Below are 18,869 nucleotides of genomic sequence, written 5' to 3' on the forward strand. Positions count from 1 at the left end.
AAATAAACCTAACACTACCCCCCTGAAGATCTCCTTACCTTGTATTCACCCAGCCGGGCAGAACTCTTCATCCGATCCGGGCGATGTCTTCAATCAAGCGGCAGAGAAGTCTTCTTCCATCCGGCGATGTCTTCAATCAAGCGGCAAAGAAGTCTTCTTCCATCCGGGCAATGTCTTCAAGCAAGCGGCAGAGAGTCTTCTTTCATCCGGCGATGTCTTCAAGCAAAGCGGCATCTTCAATCTTCTTTCTTCGCTCCTCCGCCGCAGAGCATCCATCTGGCACGACGACTTCCCGAAGAATGAGGTTCCTTTAAATGACGTCATCCAAGATGGCGTCCATCGAATTCCGATTGGCTGATAGGATTCTATCAGCCAATCAGAATTAAGGTAGAAAAATCTTTTAGGGAGAGGTGCAGCCATAATGCAGGGTCAGAACCTCTGTGTAATAGTCTGTATTTGTAGCAATTTGAACAAGCATTTAATTTTGTTTTATAGATAAGAACCAACAATTTCCTCAAAAGTAGGTTGTAACATAAAAGAAGCTTGATGAATTCGTTTTCAGTGCTTCATATAATGTATTACTATTTGCCCAATAAGTGACAGTTTATTAACTTCATAAACTGTATTACTTTCAGGGCATTTGATAATGCAAACAGTTCAAATTAAGCAGTAACGTAAAATATAGTATTCCTTAATTAGGCAGGTAAAGTTCATCAAAATAAGTAAGGATAACGATTAATAATAAAATAATTAGGTCTGACCTGAGAACACAGGAATTGTTACTTGTCCGTTTGTTATGAACAGCAGCGTGGTACTCAGAGGGAGAGCGGTTGCGGCTGCAGCTGATGACGTCACCGCTACTTGCTGTGCTGTGTATGAAGCTGCTTGAATCCTGTTACCTTGTAAATGCTTCAGGGTTTGATGTCGGTTTAGTTTGATTTCCTTTTAGTATGGAATATCTTCCAGTGTTGAATTGAGTAGAAGAGCTGCTAGATGTAGGAATGAAAAATAAGAGAAGTTATCAGTAACTCTTCAAATAAGAATTTATGAGGCTGTTGGAGAGTGAGGAAAAACTCTCAGTGTAACGCTTGTGCTGTGAATCCTTTCTCAATTAACCAGCAATGAATGCTGGGGGGAAGTGCTTGATATAGGAGACTCTTAAAGGGACAGATCATTAGCAAGCAGTAACCCTGACAGAGCCCCCCACAAAAAGAACCACAGCGAGGTTCAAGGCCTAGGACGATCAGGGTTACGTCTATGGAAGAGGGAAATCAGACGTGGATCAGATATGTTCGAGGCAGGCTCCCAGGAATCATCCTCATGGCCAAAACCTTTCCAATGAACCAAATAGAAAAGATTCCCACGACGTAGTCTAGAATCCAGAATGCTATGAACCTCATACTGGCAATCAAGATTAGCAGAAGGTATTGGGTCTTCTGATGTAATATTTGTTATGGGTAGGTTGCAAGGTTTGATAAGAGACACATGGAAAGTTGGATGTATCTTAAAAGTTGGTGGTAGTTGGAGTGTAACTGTTGTTGGACCATTTACCCTGACGATAGGGTAAGGACCCAAAAAGAGTTTACCTAGTTTCCTACAAGGATAAGGTATCTTGAGGTTCTTAGTGGAGAGCCATACTTGTTGTCCTACGGAATATTGAGGACTAGGTCTGTGGCGAAGATCGTAGTACCTGCGTTGTGATGCCTGTGCCTGAAGAATATGTTCACGAATTGAAGAAAAGTTAGCAGAAATGTCATTAACCAGATCATTCACCTGAGGACATGGGGTGTCAATCTTCGGAAGTAGTGTGAAATTTGGATGTAAACCATAATTTATAAAAAATGGTGATGTGCCAGTTGTAGAACTCTTATTATTATTATAGGCAAATTCTGCTAGGGGCAAGTAGGTGGCCCAAGAATCTTGTTGGTGAGAGCAGAAACAACGTAGGTATTGCTCTAACCACTGGTTCACCCTCTCCGTCTGCCCATTCGTCTGAGGATGGTAAGCAGTGGTGAGTTTTTGTTCTATATGCAGAGCAGCACACAAATTTCTCCAGAACTTAGATGTGAATTGGGTTCCACGGTCACTAAGGATGGTTTTAGGTATTCCATGCAGTCTTACAATATTTTGTATGAACAATTCACTGGTGAACTTGGAAGTGGGTAGGGAGGTAACCGGTATGAAATGTGCCATCTTTGAGAATAGATCAGTGACAACCATTATAGTGGTATATTTGTTGGAGAGAGGTAAGTCCACAATAAAGTCTAGGGATACCGCCTCCCAGGGTACTTGAGGTACAGGTAAAGGCTGTAAAAGACCCACAGGGAGTTGTTTAGAAGGTTTGGAGGTTGCGCATATAACACATTTAGAAATATATTCTTTGAGATTGAGGTTAAGAGTAGGCCACCAAAAAGATCTCTTAAGTAAATCCAAAGTTTTATCCCTTCCCATGTGTCCAGCAAGGGGAGACTCATGAACTGTTTTCAAGATTGAAGATCTAAGATTTGGAGGTATGTATAGCTTCCCATCCTTATAGAGTAAACCATCAGAATTGTAAGTAAGATCTTTATGAGGTACTGATGGATCAATAGCAGTAGCATCTTTTATCACTGTAGTTAAACTTGTTATAACTCCAATGATAGAGTCCTTAGGAACAATAGTAGTAGGAATGCATGGTATTATAGGTTTAGGACCTTGTCTAGAGAGGGCGTCAGCCTTGCCATTTTTTGTACCAGGCCTGTAGGTAATGATGTAATGGCAACGAGAGAAGTAAAGACTCCAGCGTAATTGTCTGGAGGATAGAGTTCGATTAGACTGAAGATATTGCAGATTTTTGTGGTCAGTATATATGACAGTTGGTTGTGTTGCACCCTCAAGCAAATGCCTCCAGTGATCGAAGGAACACTTTATTGCAAGTAATTCTTTCTCGCCAACTGGATAATTTAACTCTGCTGGTTGCATCAATCTAGAGAAGAATGCGACCGGATGTAAGGGTTCTTTGAATGATTTCCTTTGAGAGAGGATTGCCCCTATTGCGAACTCAGAAGCGTCAACTTCCAGGATAAATTGCTTTTCTAAATCCGGGTATTGGAGAATGGGTGCTGTAGTGAATTTATTTTTTAAAAGGTCAAATACCTGTTGAGTATGGCTAGTCCACCTGAAAGGATGATTCAATTTGGTGAGTTCAGTAAGAGGTTTGGTAATAGCAGCAAATCCAGGAATGAATTTCCTATAATAATTTGAGAAGCCAAGGAAACGTTGAACATCTTTCTTACATTGAGGAGTCGGCCAATTATGAATGGCCTGAACCTTGTCATCTTGCATCTTGATTCCTTCAGGAGAGATGTTATACCCCAGAAAAGAGATATTATTTGATTCAAATATACATTTTTCTAGTTTAGCGTATAGGTTATTTTTTCGTAACCTAGTGAGAACTTCTCTAACATGCATTCTATGTTGATCTAAATTTTGTGAGTAAACTAGAATATCGTCCAAATAGACAACAACATATACATCCAAAATATCTCTGAAAAGATCATTGATTAAGCATTGGAATGTTGCTGGGGCATTGCACAGACCGAATGGCATCACTGTATATTCGAATAGCCCATATCTAGTCCGAAAAGCAGTGAGCCATTCGTCGCCAGCTCTCATTCGTATAAGATTATAGGCACCTCGAAGATCCAATTTAGTGAAAATTGAGGCCCCCCTTAATCTTTCAATTAATTCAGGGATTAAAGGTAGGGGGTACCTGTTTTTTCTGGTACGCCTGTTCAATTCCCTGTAATCAATGATTGGTCTTAACGTGCCATCTTTATTGGTAACAAAAAATATGCCTGCACCTGCAGGAGAGGTACTAGGTCTTATAAAACCTTTTCGGAGGTTCTCATCGATATAATTTTTAAGGTGTTCTAGTTCTGGTTTAGAAAGGGGGTAGATATGTCCATAGGGAATTGAAACTCCTGGGAGTAAATCAATAGGACAATCGTAATCCCTATGAGGGGGCAAACATTCAGCTTCTTTTTTATTAAAAACATCTGAGAAGTCTGCATATTGTTTGGGTAAAATATTATCCTCAACCTGTAGCATAATTAAATCTGATGATGTCTCACCATTTTGAGTGAGATGAGGAAAAGATAAACTGAGGTCATTCCAGTTTATAGTTGGTTTGTTTTTACAAAACCAATTTATACCAAGGATTACATTAAACATTGGTGAAGATATGACATCAAAAGTGAGTGTTTCAGTGATGTGTGTGCAAGATATAACCTGTAATGGTGTAGTTTGGTGTGTGACAGGACCTGATTTTAAAAAAGAGCCATCAATGACCTTCACAGAGACTGGAGTTTTCTTAGAGACTAGAGGTATTTTATTCTGTTTCACAAAAGAAAAATCAACAAAATTTCTACATGAGCCGGTGTCCAGGATAGCTTCAGTTGTTATCCTGATTTGATCCCACTGTAAAATAATAGGGATAGTTAAATATGATGGTTTAATGGTTTTCATTAACAGGGATTCAGAGATGTTAGGCAACCTACCCTTCTTATTCCTAGCCAGAACTGGGCAGTCCTTTACTTCATGTGTAGGGCAGGCACAATACATGCACAAACTATGCAACTTCCTCCTAGTCTTTTCCTGAGAGGAGAGGGGACCCTTTATGAAGCCTATGTCCATAGGTTGTGGTGATTCCTTAGTTTGATAAACAGGTGTGGAGAGAAAGCTTTTTGTACCGCTAGCCTTTTCAGAGCGGCGTTCCCTAAGCCGTCTATCTATGTTAATAGTGAGAGAAAAGAAATCTTCCAATGAATCTGGAATACCTGTGCGTGAAAGCTCATCCTTTATATCCTCAGATAATCCTAAACGATATTGAGTTTTAAGGGAGACCTCATTCCATCCCGAATCACGGGCAGAAATTTTAAATTGTGTGATGTAAGACTCCACTGGGTTCTTTCTTTGTTTTAAAGATCTAAGTAAGTTTTCAGCTGTGACCTGTTTGAAAGGGTCATCATATAATGCTGACATTTGATCAAAGAATTCATCTAGAGATCCCAGTAATGCATCATCATTTTCAAAAAAAGAGTCAGCCCAAGCCCTAGGTTCCCCCCTCAAATATGATATCACAGTGAGCACTCTTGATCTTTCTGTGGGATAAGTACGTGGCTTTAATTGAAAAAGCAACAAACATGAGTTTTTAAACTCTCTGAATCTTGAACGGTCACCAGAGAATTTTTCTGGGGGGGAGACCAAAGGTTCAGGGATAGAATCTGCACTTGCAGGTTTAGGTGCCAGAGTCTCTCTTAAGCAGGCCTTCAAAGCCTGATTTTCCACTTGTAATTCATGGAAAGAACCTGATAAAGCTTCTAATCTGTCTGACAAGACTTGAACTTTATCACTTAAAAGATCTTGTTCCATAATTGCTGTTGAAAGTATATGTTTAGTATAGGATAATTCTGTGTACACAAACACTAAATCCTTTCTTCCTTATGGCTGGTTAATTCTGTAATAGTCTGTATTTGTAGCAATTTGAACAAGCATTTAATTTTGTTTTATAGATAAGAACCAACAATTTCCTCAAAAGTAGGTTGTAACATAAAAGAAGCTTGATGAATTCGTTTTCAGTGCTTCATATAATGTATTACTATTTGCCCAATAAGTGACAGTTTATTAACTTCATAAACTGTATTACTTTCAGGGCATTTGATAATGCAAACAGTTCAAATTAAGCAGTAACGTAAAATATAGTATTCCTTAATTAGGCAGGTAAAGTTCATCAAAATAAGTAAGGATAACGATTAATAATAAAATAATTAGGTCTGACCTGAGAACACAGGAATTGTTACTTGTCCGTTTGTTATGAACAGCAGCGTGGTACTCAGAGGGAGAGCGGTTGCGGCTGCAGCTGATGACGTCACCGCTACTTGCTGTGCTGTGTATGAAGCTGCTTGAATCCTGTTACCTTGTAAATGCTTCAGGGTTTGATGTCGGTTTAGTTTGATTTCCTTTTAGTATGGAATATCTTCCAGTGTTGAATTGAGTAGAAGAGCTGCTAGATGTAGGAATGAAAAATAAGAGAAGTTATCAGTAACTCTTCAAATAAGAATTTATGAGGCTGTTGGAGAGTGAGGAAAAACTCTCAGTGTAACGCTTGTGCTGTGAATCCTTTCTCAATTAACCAGCAATGAATGCTGGGGGGAAGTGCTTGATATAGGAGACTCTTAAAGGGACAGATCATTAGCAAGCAGTAACCCTGACACTCTGCCTGCAACTGTTATACTCGATTTTGCAAAAGGAAGTAAGCTTACCATGGTTCCCTGCACGCACGTATTGTTGTTATATTTTGGTGAGGGTAATCATGATGGCCATGTAGACCACCACCGAGAGTCCTGGAAGTAACAGGGATGAGATGAAAGTGCTAAGAATAGTACTACTTAAAACAACCGAGTTAGCCATGGGTGTTAATCCAAGACCGCTTGGCTTTATTTTTGTTTTGGGTGCGGCTAATCATGCAGGCCATATAGAGCTGCCACCATTCAGTGTTGCATCAGGTATTAAACTTATAAGAACAGAACTACCAAAATACAGCCAATGAAGGGCCTTATGAAGACTGAGCCAAGGTTGGATTGTAGTATTTGGTTAGGCTAATCATGATGGCCATGTAGACCACCACCGAGAGTCCTGGAAGTAACAGGGATGAGATGAAAGTGCTAAGAATAGTACTACTTGAAACAACCAAGTTAGCCATGGGTGTTAATCCAAGACCGCTTGGCTTTTTTTTGGCTTTGAGTGCGGCTAATCATGCAGGCTATATAGAGCTGCCACCATTCGGTGTTGTATCAGGTATTAAACTTATAAGAACAGAACTACCAAAATACAGCCAATGAAGGGCCTTATGAAGACTGAGCCAAGGTTGGATTGTAGTATTTGATTAGGCTAATCATGATGGCCATGTAGACCACCACCGAGAGTCCTGGAAGTAACAGGGATGAGATGAAAGTGCTAAGAATAGTACTACTTGAAACAACCGAGTTAGCCATGGGTGTTAATCCAAGACCGCTTGGATTTATTTTTGTTTTGGGTGCGGCTAATCATGCAGGCCATATAGAGCTGCCGGTGTTGTATCAGCTATTAAAATAATAAGAACTGTACTATCAAAATACAGCCAATGAAGGGCCTATGAAGACTGAGCAAAGGTTGGATTGTAGTATTTTGTTCGGCTAATCATGATGGCCATGTAGACCACCCGTAACAGGGATGAAAGTGCTAAGAATAGTACTAATTGAAACAACCGAGTTAGCCATGGGTGTTAGTCTAAGACCACTCTGCTTTTTTTTGGGTTTGGGTGCAGCTAATCATGAAGGCCAGATAGACCTGCCACCATTTGGTGTTGTAACAGGTATTAAACTGCAAAGAACAGTACTACTTAACACAACCTACTTACCATGGGTCCCAGAGCATATGTTTGGTTATTATATTTTGTAAGGGTAATCATGCAGGCCATATAGACCTCCACGGATAGGGTGAGTATGAGTAACAGCTATTAAAATGCTAAGGACATTACTAATTTACACAACATATTTACCATGGGTCGCAGACCAAGACCAAGAGCATTATATTTTGTATGGGTAATCATCCAGGCCGTATAGACCTCACCAAATAGGGGGAGTTACAGAGATTAAAGTGCTAAGAATGGTAGTACTTAAAACACAACCTAGTTAAAATGGGTACCAGACCGCATGTCTTATTATTAGATTTTTTCAGGGTAAACAGGCAGGCCATATAGACCTCCCCCGATAGGGGGGGTAACAGGGATTAAAGTGCTAAGAAAAGTACTAATTAACACAAGCTAGTTATCATGGGTCCAACACAGTGTGTCTTGATGTTATACTTTGTCAGGGTAATCATGCAGGCCATATAGACCTCCCTTGATAGGGGGAGTAACAGGGATTACAGTTATAAGAAACAGAATTTATGCTTACCTGATAAATTACTTTCTCCAACGGTGTGTCCGGTCCACGGCGTCATCCTTACTTGTGGGATATTCTCTTCCCCAACAGGAAATGGCAAAGAGTCCCAGCAAAGCTGGTCACATGATCCCTCCTAGGCTCCGCCCACCCCAGTCATTCGACCGACGGACAGGAGGAAATATATATAGGAGAAACCATATGATACCGTGGTGACTGTAGTTAGAGAAAATAATTCATCAGACCTGATTAAAAAACCAGGGCGGGCCGTGGACCGGACACACCGTTGGAGAAAGTAATTTATCAGGTAAGCATAAATTCTGTTTTCTCCAACATTGGTGTGTCCGGTCCACGGCGTCATCCTTACTTGTGGGAACCAATACCAAAGCTTTAGGACACGGATGAAGGGAGGGAGCAAATCAGGTCACCTAAACGGAAGGAACCACAGCTTGCAAAACCTTTCTCCCAAAAATAGCCTCCGAAGAAGCAAAAGTATCAAATTTGTAAAATTTGGCAAAAGTGTGCAGTGAAGACCAAGTCGCTGCCTTACATATCTGGTCAACAGAAGCCTCGTTCTTGAAGGCCCATGTGGAAGCCACAGCCCTAGTGGAGTGAGCTGTGATTCTTTCAGGAGGCTGCCGTCCGGCAGTCTCATAAGCCAATCGGATGATGCTTTTAAGCCAAAAGGAAAGAGAGGTAGAAGTTGCTTTTTGACCTCTCCTTTTACCAGAATAAACAACAAACAAGGAAGATGTTTGTCTGAAATCTTTAGTAGCCTCTAAATAGAACTTTAGAGCATGGACAACGTCCAAATTGTGTAACAAACGTTCCTTCTTTGAAACTGGATTCGGACACAAAGAAGGTACAACTATCTCCTGGTTAATATTTTTGTTAGAAACAACTTTAGGAAGAAAACCAGGCTTAGTACGCAAAACCACCTTATATGCATGGAACACCAGATAAGGAGGAGAACACTGCAGAGCAGATAACTCTGAAACTCTTCTAGCAGAAGAAATTGCAACCAAAAACAAAACTTTCCAAGATAGTAACTTAATATCTATGGAATGTAAGGGTTCAAACGGAACCCCTTGAAGAACTGAAAGAACTAGATTTAGACTCCAGGGAGGAGTCAAAGTTCTGTAAACAGGCTTGATCCTAACCAGAGCCTGAACAAATGCTTGAACATCTGGCACAGCTGCCAGTTTTTTGTGTAGTAAGACAGATAAAGCAGAGATCTGTCCCTTTAGGGAACTTGCAGATAATCCTTTCTCCAAACCTTCTTGAAGAAAGGAGAGAATCTTAGAAATTTTTATCTTATTCCATGGGAATCCTTTGGATTCACACCAACAGATATATTTTTTCCATATTTTATGGTAAATTTTTCTAGTTACAGGTTTTCTGGCCTGAACCAGAGTATCTATCACCGAATCTGAAAACCCACGCTTTGATAGAATCAAGCGTTCAATCTCCAAGCCGTCAGTTGGAGGGAGACCAGATTTGGGTGTTCGAATGGATCTTGAACAAGAAGGTCCTGTCTCAAAGGTAGCTTCCATGGTGGAGCCGATGACATATTCACCAGGTCTGCATACCAAGTCCTGCGTGGCCACGCAGGAGCTATCAAGATCACCGAGGCCCTCTCCTGATTGATCCTGGCTACCAGCCTGGGAATGAGAGGAAACGGTGGGAATACGTAAGCTAGGTTGAAAGTCCAAGGTGCTACTAGTGCATCTACTAGAGTCGCCTTGGGATCCCTGGATCTGGACCCGTAGCAAGGAACCTTGAAGTTCTGACGAGACGCCATCAGATCCATGTCTGGAATGCCCCATAATTTAGTTATTTGGGCAAAGATTTCCGGATGGAGTTCCCACTCCCCCGGATGAAATGTCTGACGACTCAGAAAATCCGCTTCCCAATTTTCCACTCCTGGGATGTGGATCGCAGACAAGTGGCAGGAGTGATCCTCCGCCCATTGAATTATTTTGGTCACTTCTTTCATCGCCAGGGAACTCTTTGTTCCCCCTTGATGATTGATATAAGCAACAGTCGTCATGTTGTCTGATTGGAACCTTATGAATTTGGCCTTTGCTAGTTGAGGCCAAGCTCTGAGAGCATTGAATATCGCTCTCAGTTCCAGAATGTTTATCAGGAGAAGAGACTCTTCCCGAGACCATAGACCCTGAGCTTTCAGGGATTCCCAGACCGCACCCCAGCCCTCTAGACTGGCGTCGGTCGTGACAATGACCCACTCTGGCCTGCGGAAGCTCATTCCCTGGGACAGATGGTCCAGGGTCAGCCACCAACGGAGTGAATCTCTGGTCTTTTGATCTACTTGAATCATTGGAGACAAGTCTGTATAATCCCCATTCCACTGTTTGAGCATGCACAGTTGTAATGGTCTTAGATGAATTCGTGCAAAAGGAACTATGTCCATTGTTGCAACCATCAATCCTATTACTTCCATGCACTGCGCTATGGAAGGACGAGGAACAGAATGAAGCACTTGACAAGAGCTTAGAAGTTTTGATTTTCTGACCTCTGTCAGAAAAATCCTCATTTCTAAGGAATCTATTATTGTTCCCAAGAAGGGAAATCTTGTTGACGGGGACAGAGAACTCTTTTCTTTGTTCACCTTCCATCCGTGAGATGTGAGAAAGGCTAGAACGATGTCCGTATGAGCCTTTGCCTTTGACAGGGACGACGCTTGTATTAGAATGTCGTCCAAGTAAGGTACTACTGCAATGCCCCTTGGTCTTAGAACCGCTAGAAGGGACCCTAGCACCTTTGTGAAAATCCTTGGAGCAGTGGCTAATCCGAATGGAAGAGCCACAAACTGGTAATTTTTGTCCAGAAAAGCGAACCTTAGGAACTGATGATGTTCCTTGTGGATAGGGATATGTAGGTACGCATCCTTTAGATCCACGGTAGTCATAAATTGACTTTCCTGGATGGTGGGTAGAATCGTTCGAATAGTTTCCATTTTGAACGAATGTACCCTGAGAAATTTGTTTAGGATCTTCAAATCCAAAATTGGTCTGAACGTTCCCTCTTTTTTGGGAACTACGAACAGATTGGAATAAAATCCCATTCCTTGTTCCTTTATTGGAACTGGGTGTATCACTCCCATCTTTAACAGGTCTTCTACACAATGTAAGAATGCCTGTCTCTTTATTTGGTTTGAGGATAAGTGAGACTTGTGGAACCTTCCCCTTGGGGGTAGTTCCTTGAATTCCAGGAGATAACCTTGAGAAACTATTTCTAGCGCCCAAGGATCCTGAACATCTCTTGCCCAAGCCTGAGCAAAGAGAGAGAGTCTGCCCCCCACCAGATCCGGTCCCGGATCGGGGGCTACTCCTTCATGCTGTCTTGTTAGCAGTTGCAGGCTTCTTGGCCTGCTTACCTTTGTTCCAGCCTTGCATTGGTTTCCAGGCTGGTTTGGGTTGTGAGGCATTACCCTCTTGCTTAGAGGATGCAGAATTAGAGGCTGGTCCATTTCTGCGAAAGGGACGAAAATTAGGCTTATTTTTAGCCTTAAAAGACCTATCCTGTGGAAGGGCGTGGCCCTTTCCCCCAGTGATGTCTGAAATAATCTCTTTCAAATCAGGTCCAAATAAAGTTTTACCTTTGAAAGGAATGTTAAGTAATTTTGTCTTGGATGACACATCCGCTGACCAAGACTTTAGCCAAAGCGCTCTGCGCGCCAAAATAGCAAACCCTGAATTTTTCGCCGCTAATTTTGCTAATTGCAAAGCGGCATCTAAAATAAAAGAGTTAGCCAATTTAAGTGCGTGAACTCTGTCCATAACCTCCTCATATGGAGTTTCTCTACTGAGCGACTTTTCTAGTTCCTCGAACCAGAACCACGCTGCCGTAGTGACAGGAACAATGCATGAAATTGGTTGTAGAAGGTAGCCTTGCTGTACAAAAATCTTTTTAAGCAAACCTTCCAATTTTTTATCCATAGGATCTTTGAAAGCACAACTATCTTCGATAGGAATAGTAGTGCGTTTGTTTAGAGTAGAAACTGCCCCCTCGACCTTGGGGACTGTCTGCCATAAGTCCTTTCTGGGGTCGACCATAGGAAATAATTTCTTAAATACAGGGGGAGGAACAAAAGGTATGCCGGGCTTTTCCCACTCTTTATTTACTATGTCCGCCACCCGCTTGGGTATAGGAAAAGCGTCGGGGGGCACCGGAACCTCTAGGAACCTGTCCATCTTGCATAATTTCTCTGGAATGACCAAATTGTCACAATCATCCAGAGTAGATAACACCTCCTTAAGCAGTGCGCGGAGATGTTCTAATTTAAATTTAAATGTCACAACATCAGGTTCAGCTTGATGAGAAATTTTTCCTGAATCTGAAATTTCTCCCTCAGACAAAACCTCCCTCATGGCCCCTTCAGATTGGTGTGAGGGTATGACAGAACAATTATCATCAGTGTCCTCTTGCTCTTCAGTGTTTAAAACAGAGCAATCGCGCTTTCTCTGATAAGTAGGCATTTTGGATAAAAGATTTGCTATGGAGTTATCCATTACAGCCGTTAATTGTTGCATGGTAATAAGTATTGGCGCACTAGATGTACTAGGGGCCTCCTGCATGGGCAAAACTGGTGTAGACACAGTAGGAGATGATGTAGTATCATGTTTACTCCCCTCATTTGAGGAATCATCTTGGGCAATATCATTATTTGTGGCAGTACTGTCCTTACTTTGTTTGGACGCTATGGAACAATTATCACATAAATTTAAATGGGGAGACACATTGGCTTTCATACATATAGAACATAGCTTATCTGAAGGTATAGACATGTTAAACAGGCTTAAACTTGTCAACAATGCACAAAAAACGTTTTAAAATAAAACCGTTACTGTCACTTTAAATTTCAAACAGAAAACACTTTATTACTGAATATGTGAAAAAGTATGAAGGAATTGTTCAAAAATTACCAAATTTTCACCACAGTGTCTTAAAGCCTTAAAAGTATTGCACACCAAATTTCAGAGCTTTAACCCTTAAAATAACGGAACCGGAGCCGTTTTTCAATTTAACCCCTATACAGTCCCAGATACAGTCTTTGCTAAGACCCAACCAAGCCCTGAGGGGAATACGATACCAAATGACGCCTTCTAAAAGCTTTTTCAGAGATTCTTAGATCCACACACATGCATCTGCATGCCCTGTTCTCAAAAAACAACTGCGCATTAATGGCGCGAAAATGAGGCTCAGTCTATGACTAGAAAGGCCCCCTGACTGAAAAAGGTGTCCAATACAGTGCCTGCCGTTTTATAAACGTTCCCCAAGATTATAAATGTCAATTGTTAGCCTAAATTTGAATAATATGCACAAATAAAGCAATCGATTTAGCCCATAAAAATGTCTACCAGTTTTTTAGCCCATAATAAGCCCTTTATTCTGTTTGTTTTTGACTAAGAAAATGGCTTACCGGTCCCCATGAGGGGAAATGACAGCCTTCCAGCATTACACAGTCTTGTTAGAAATATGGCTAGTCATACCTTAAGCAGAAAAGTCTGCTAACTGTTTCCCCCAACTGAAGTTACTTCATCTCAACAGTCCTATGTGGAAACAGCAACCGATTTTAGTTACTGTCTGCTAAAATCATCTTCCTCTTACAAACAGAAATCTTCATCCTTTTCTGTTTCAGAGTAAATAGTACATACCAGCACTATTTTAAAATAACAAACACTTGATAGAAGAATAAAAACTACATTTAAACACCAAAAAAACTCTTAACCATCTCCGTGGAGATGTTGCCTGTGCAACGGCAAAGAGAATGACTGGGGTGGGCGGAGCCTAGGAGGGATCATGTGACCAGCTTTGCTGGGACTCTTTGCCATTTCCTGTTGGGGAAGAGAATATCCCACAAGTAAGGATGACGCCGTGGACCGGACACACCAATGTTGGAGAAATAGTACTACTTAAACACAACCTATTTACCATGGGTCCAAGACCAGATGTTTTCTTATTATACTTTGTCAGGCTAATCATGCAGGCCATATAGAGCTCCAACAAAAGGGGGGGTAAGAGGGATTCAAGTGATAAGAAAAGTTTTACTTAACACAACAAAATTACCGTAACCCTTACACTACCTGATAGATACGACATCATAACTGATGTTTTAAAGCACGTTACTGCAAACAATTTGGGAATGTTAGTTGATTTAGGCCCTTTATGGGTTAAAAGCAGACTCTGCATAAACTATGTAATTTTCCATGGGAGTTTTGCCATGGATCCCCCTCCAGCATGCCACAGTCCAGGTGTTAGTACCCTTGAAACAACTTTTCCATCACTATTGTGGCCAGAAAGAGTCCTTGTAGGTTTTAAAGTTTGCCTGCCTATTGAAGTCAATGGCGGTTCGCCAGTTCGCGAACAATACCGGAAGTTCGAGTCCGACGTTCGCGAACCGAAAATTTTAGGTTCGCGACCTCACTAGATACAAGGTCAGTTTACTAATTTTGAGTTACGGCACCCCAGCAAGTTGTCTTTTAACATAAGGGGAGAGAGCCCCTTTCCTTGACTTTTATAAACATATACAGATTATTATATATTTATTCTCAGGAGCGTGCACGTGTCTGGAGTAATATATGGCAGCAGTTTTGCATGAATGTTATCGATTTCCAAGAGCACTAAATGGCAGCACAATTTCTCGTCATTTAGTGCTCCAGAGACCAACCTAGGTATCTCTGCAACACAGAATACCACGGAAACTAAACAAATTAGATAAAAGAAGTAAATTAGAAGCTTTTGTAAAATTAAATTCTCTATCTGAATTTTGGGTTTCATATCCATTTAAGACAAGTGCTGGGTTCTTTTTTATTTAGATTATTGAAATGTGTTAGTTTCACCATGTCATTAGTTTTAAACAGCCCGGTATGACACATTACATTGCTATGATGGTAGTGCCCCCTACTGGTATTTCTAATGTAGTTAGCCCTGTACCTTTTAGTTCCTTATAGCCGGAGCAGGAGAAAATGTTTTCTCCACTGATGCTGTGCTTCATAGTTCCGATGGACAGCAGATAATTTGCCCATTGTTGTGCTGAATTACAGAGTTCCCTGCTGAGCTGAAGAGGAGGCGAACCATGTCGCTTGCGATAAGCATTATGCATAGACAGGAAATCCTTCTCAAATTGCGCCATATTGACACCTTTAGAAAAATGGGAAAAAAAAGGATATTTTATTACAAGACAGGAGGCTCCTATTTTGCGTTACTTTCTTCAAACTCTCTAGCAGTACATAGCAACAGAGAGAAAAGTAACAACCAATAAACATGAAGCAGAGACAATAAAGGGTCCCGCCCAAAACATAACATCCCCTTTATTTACCGCTCTCTGGCAGAGAAAGGTGATGTCATTTATGTGATTTCTTATTTTAATTTTCATGTTATTGCTGTTATTTTAACCCCTATCTAACGAATTCACTCATTCACTGAGAGAGACTTATTTTCTTTTCCTGTTTTTTGTTTTTTTTAAATATTTCTGTCTTATTTTTATATTACGTATCAATCTAACTGGATAACCTTCTATTACTGTTTTTCTTCTCTAATGTTTTTTCCAACTATCTCAAAACCATTACGATTCTCATTCTTATATTTTCCTTCTGCATCCGCTCCCTCACAGTCTAATCAGAAGACTTGTTTTCTGTCCCGCTTCTTTCCCCCGCCATTACAAAGCGTCTTTCCTTTGCGGCGGCCATCTTAACTGTGGACACTCTGTATTCTATTGACTATTTTTTCTATTACAAATAAAATAAACAGATCTCGTGAGGCGCTATTTAAAGCAAAGAGTGTGTAAATCAATTTTGGTGCAAAATGTGAAAAATTACAAAAAGATATATAGAAATATATAGTATAAAAGATATAAAGGATATATTTATGTAATACTCAGTGTATTAATTCAATCTTATCTTTGTTCGAAAAGATTATAATAATGGCTTCCCTTTAAATTCAAAGCTATATTCAAACACTGATGTTAATTATATTCCAAGCATAATGACGATGCTTAATTTGTAACTACTTCAAATCTGTGTGTAAAATGTGAAGTATCTTAAAGGGACACTGAACCCAATTTTTTTCTTTTATGATTCAGATAGAGCATGCAGTTTTAAGCAACTTTCTAATTTACTCCTATTATCAATTTTTCTTCGTTCTCTTGCTATCTTTATTTTAAAAGTAGGAATTCAAATCTTTGCAGCCAGTCCATTTTAGGTTCAGCACCATGGATAGTGCTCGCTTATTGGAGGCTTAAATCTACCCACCAATAAGCAAGCATAACCCAGGTTCTCAACCAAAAATTAGCCTGCTCCTACGCATCACATTCCTGCTTTTTAAATAAAGATAGCAAGAGAACAAAGAAAAATTGATAATAGGAGTAAATTAGAAAGATGCTTAAAATGTCATGCTCTATCTGAATCATGAAAGAAAAGATTTGGGTTCTGTGTCCCTTTAAGATTATATCCTAATATAAAACGATGTGAACTTCAATTCAGTGGTTAAATACGAAATTGCATCAATACAAAATTGTATCTTAATACAATACAGTGGAAACTTACAATTAGTAGAAACAAGAGTTTAATATCAACGGTTATAAAAACAGCAATTTGTGTATAGTATCGAAAATGTTAATTCAGATGATACATACGGGAACGTCTCCCCATAACAAAGTCTTTAACTGTTAAAAAAGCCCAACAGATATAAACAGCATGTCCTTTAGCTCTCTCTCTTCAGTGGGTTAAGAAAGAAACAGTGTTCCAAATTGTAAAAGAACTGAGAAATATTAAAGGGACACTGAACCTAAATGTTTTCTTTCATGATTCAGATAGGGCATGCAATTTTAAGCAACTTTCTAAATTACTTTTATTATCAATTTTTCTTCCTTCTCTTGCTAACTTTATTTGAAAAAGAAGGTATCTAAGCTAAGGAGCCAGCACATTTTTGGTTCAGAACCATGGAGAGCACTTGTTTATTAGTGCTGTCCAATCAGCAAGGACAACCTAAGTTGTTCACCAAAAATGGGCCGGCATCTAAACTTACATTCTTGCTTTTCAAATAAACATACAAAGAGAAGGAAGAAAATGTGATAATAGGAGTAAATTAGAAAGTTGCTTAAAATTGCATGCTCTATCTGAATCACAAAAGAAATTTTTTTGGGTTCAGTGTCCCTTTATTCAAAAAGTTTACGGATGAGCGTTACTGCAGCTCTGACAATGGCTACGGAGGTAAGGAGCGTTACATTACATTACAGACCTGCAGTAATGCTCATCCGTAAATGTTTTGATTAATATACTCTTTTACAATTTGGAATATTAAGCTCTTGTTTCTACTAATTGTAAGTTTCCACTGTATTGTATTAAGATATTAATAACATCTTTTAAAAAAATATAAGTCCTCTACCTGCGATTTACTTTTACATTAATAATGGAACACAATATACATTAGTCAGTCTGTGAGATGTTTTAGTGAGTAACAAATATCATTCTATCACTTGAAGAGACAGTAAACACCCTGAGATTTTTATATAAAATGTTTAGTTATATGTAATAAAACATCTTTGCAATATATTTGCATTATTTATTTTGATCCCTTTTCATGTAATTTAGCTCTGAAAATTGAGCAATTTCTAATTCTCAGAACATGAAATGTACCTGCTTACTTTTCAAGGCTAACCCTGCAACATATATGTCCTTAATTGACTTTATCAGATAACAACTGCAGAAAAATGCACTCTGTACTAAGTAGAGATGTACGGACCAGAACCTTTTGTTTCTGATTTTTTTTTCCTTTTGGATATTCATGGAAGTTTGTTTCCCCAAATATTCGGTGGCTGCACTATTTGGTCTTCGTTTAGTTTAAAACAAAATGAAAAACAAAATTTTATGCTTACCTGATAAATTTCTTTCCGGATATGGTGAGTCCACGGCGTCCTCAATTACTGTTTGGAATATCACTCTTGGCCAGCAGGAGGAGGCAAAGAGCACCACAGCAAAGCTGTTAAGTATCACTCCCCTTCCTACAAACCCCAGTCATTCGACCGAAGGAAAAAGGAGAAAAGGAGTAACACAAGGTGTAGAGGTGCCGTTGATTCACCATATCCGGGAAGAGAGGCTTCATTTTTGAAAGCCCAAGAAGAAGAGACAGCCCTAGTGGAATGAGCTGTGATTCTCTCAGGAGGCTGCTGTCGAGCAGTCTCGTATGCCAAACAAATAATATTTCTCAGCCAGAGAGAAAGAGAAGTAGCAGTAGCAGTAGCTTTCTGACCTTTACGTTTCCCAGAAAAACAAACAAACAATGCAGAAGACTGGCGAAAATTCCTATTCGTCTGCAAATACAATTTAAGAGCACGCACAACATCTAGACTGTGCAACAGACGTTCCTTATGAGAAGAAGGATTAGGACAGAGAGAAGGAACAACAATTTCCTAAATAATATTTCTATCCGAAACAACCTTAGGGAGAAAACCAAACTTGGTACGAAGAACTGCCTTATCTGCATGAAAAATGAGATAAGGCAAATCGTGCAAAGCTGAGAGTTTCCGAAACGCTCCGAGCAGAAGAGATAGCAATAAGAAACAAAACCTTCCAAGATAACTTAATATCTATGGAATGCATTGGCTCAAACGGAGCCTGTTGCAAAGCTTTAAGAACAAGGTTAAACACAGGCCTGATTCTGACCAAGGCCTGACAAACAGATTGCACATTTGGCACGTCCGCCAGACGCTTGTACAGCAAAATAGAGCAGAAATCTGACCATTCAGAGTACTGACAGACAAACCCTTCTCCAGACCTTCCTGGAGAAAAGACAAAATTATTGGAATCCTGACCCTACTCCAAGAGTAGCCCTTGGATTCACACCAATATAGATATTTACGCCATATCTTATGGTAAATCTTTCTAA

The 18,869-nt window shown here is 40.0% G+C and overlaps 1 protein-coding gene across 1 annotated transcript in view; it reads right to left on the bottom strand.

Annotated features, from left to right (window-relative positions):
* The window catches only part of LOC128642646 (Golgi-associated plant pathogenesis-related protein 1-like), a 30,264-nt gene extending 13,026 nt beyond the window's left edge, over positions 1-17,238 (bottom strand). Inside the window, exons 1-2 of the mRNA XM_053695428.1 lie at positions 17,223-17,238; positions 14,919-15,125 (exon numbers count right to left, since the gene is read on the bottom strand). Of these exons, the coding sequence (XP_053551403.1) occupies positions 14,919-15,125; positions 17,223-17,238 (223 nt within the window). The remainder of the gene's footprint in view (positions 1-14,918; positions 15,126-17,222) is intronic.
* Positions 17,239-18,869: the final 1,631 nt, after the last annotated feature.

Source organism: Bombina bombina, chromosome 12, assembly GCF_027579735.1.
Source record: "Bombina bombina isolate aBomBom1 chromosome 12, aBomBom1.pri, whole genome shotgun sequence".
Lineage (NCBI taxonomy): Eukaryota > Metazoa > Chordata > Amphibia > Anura > Bombinatoridae > Bombina > Bombina bombina.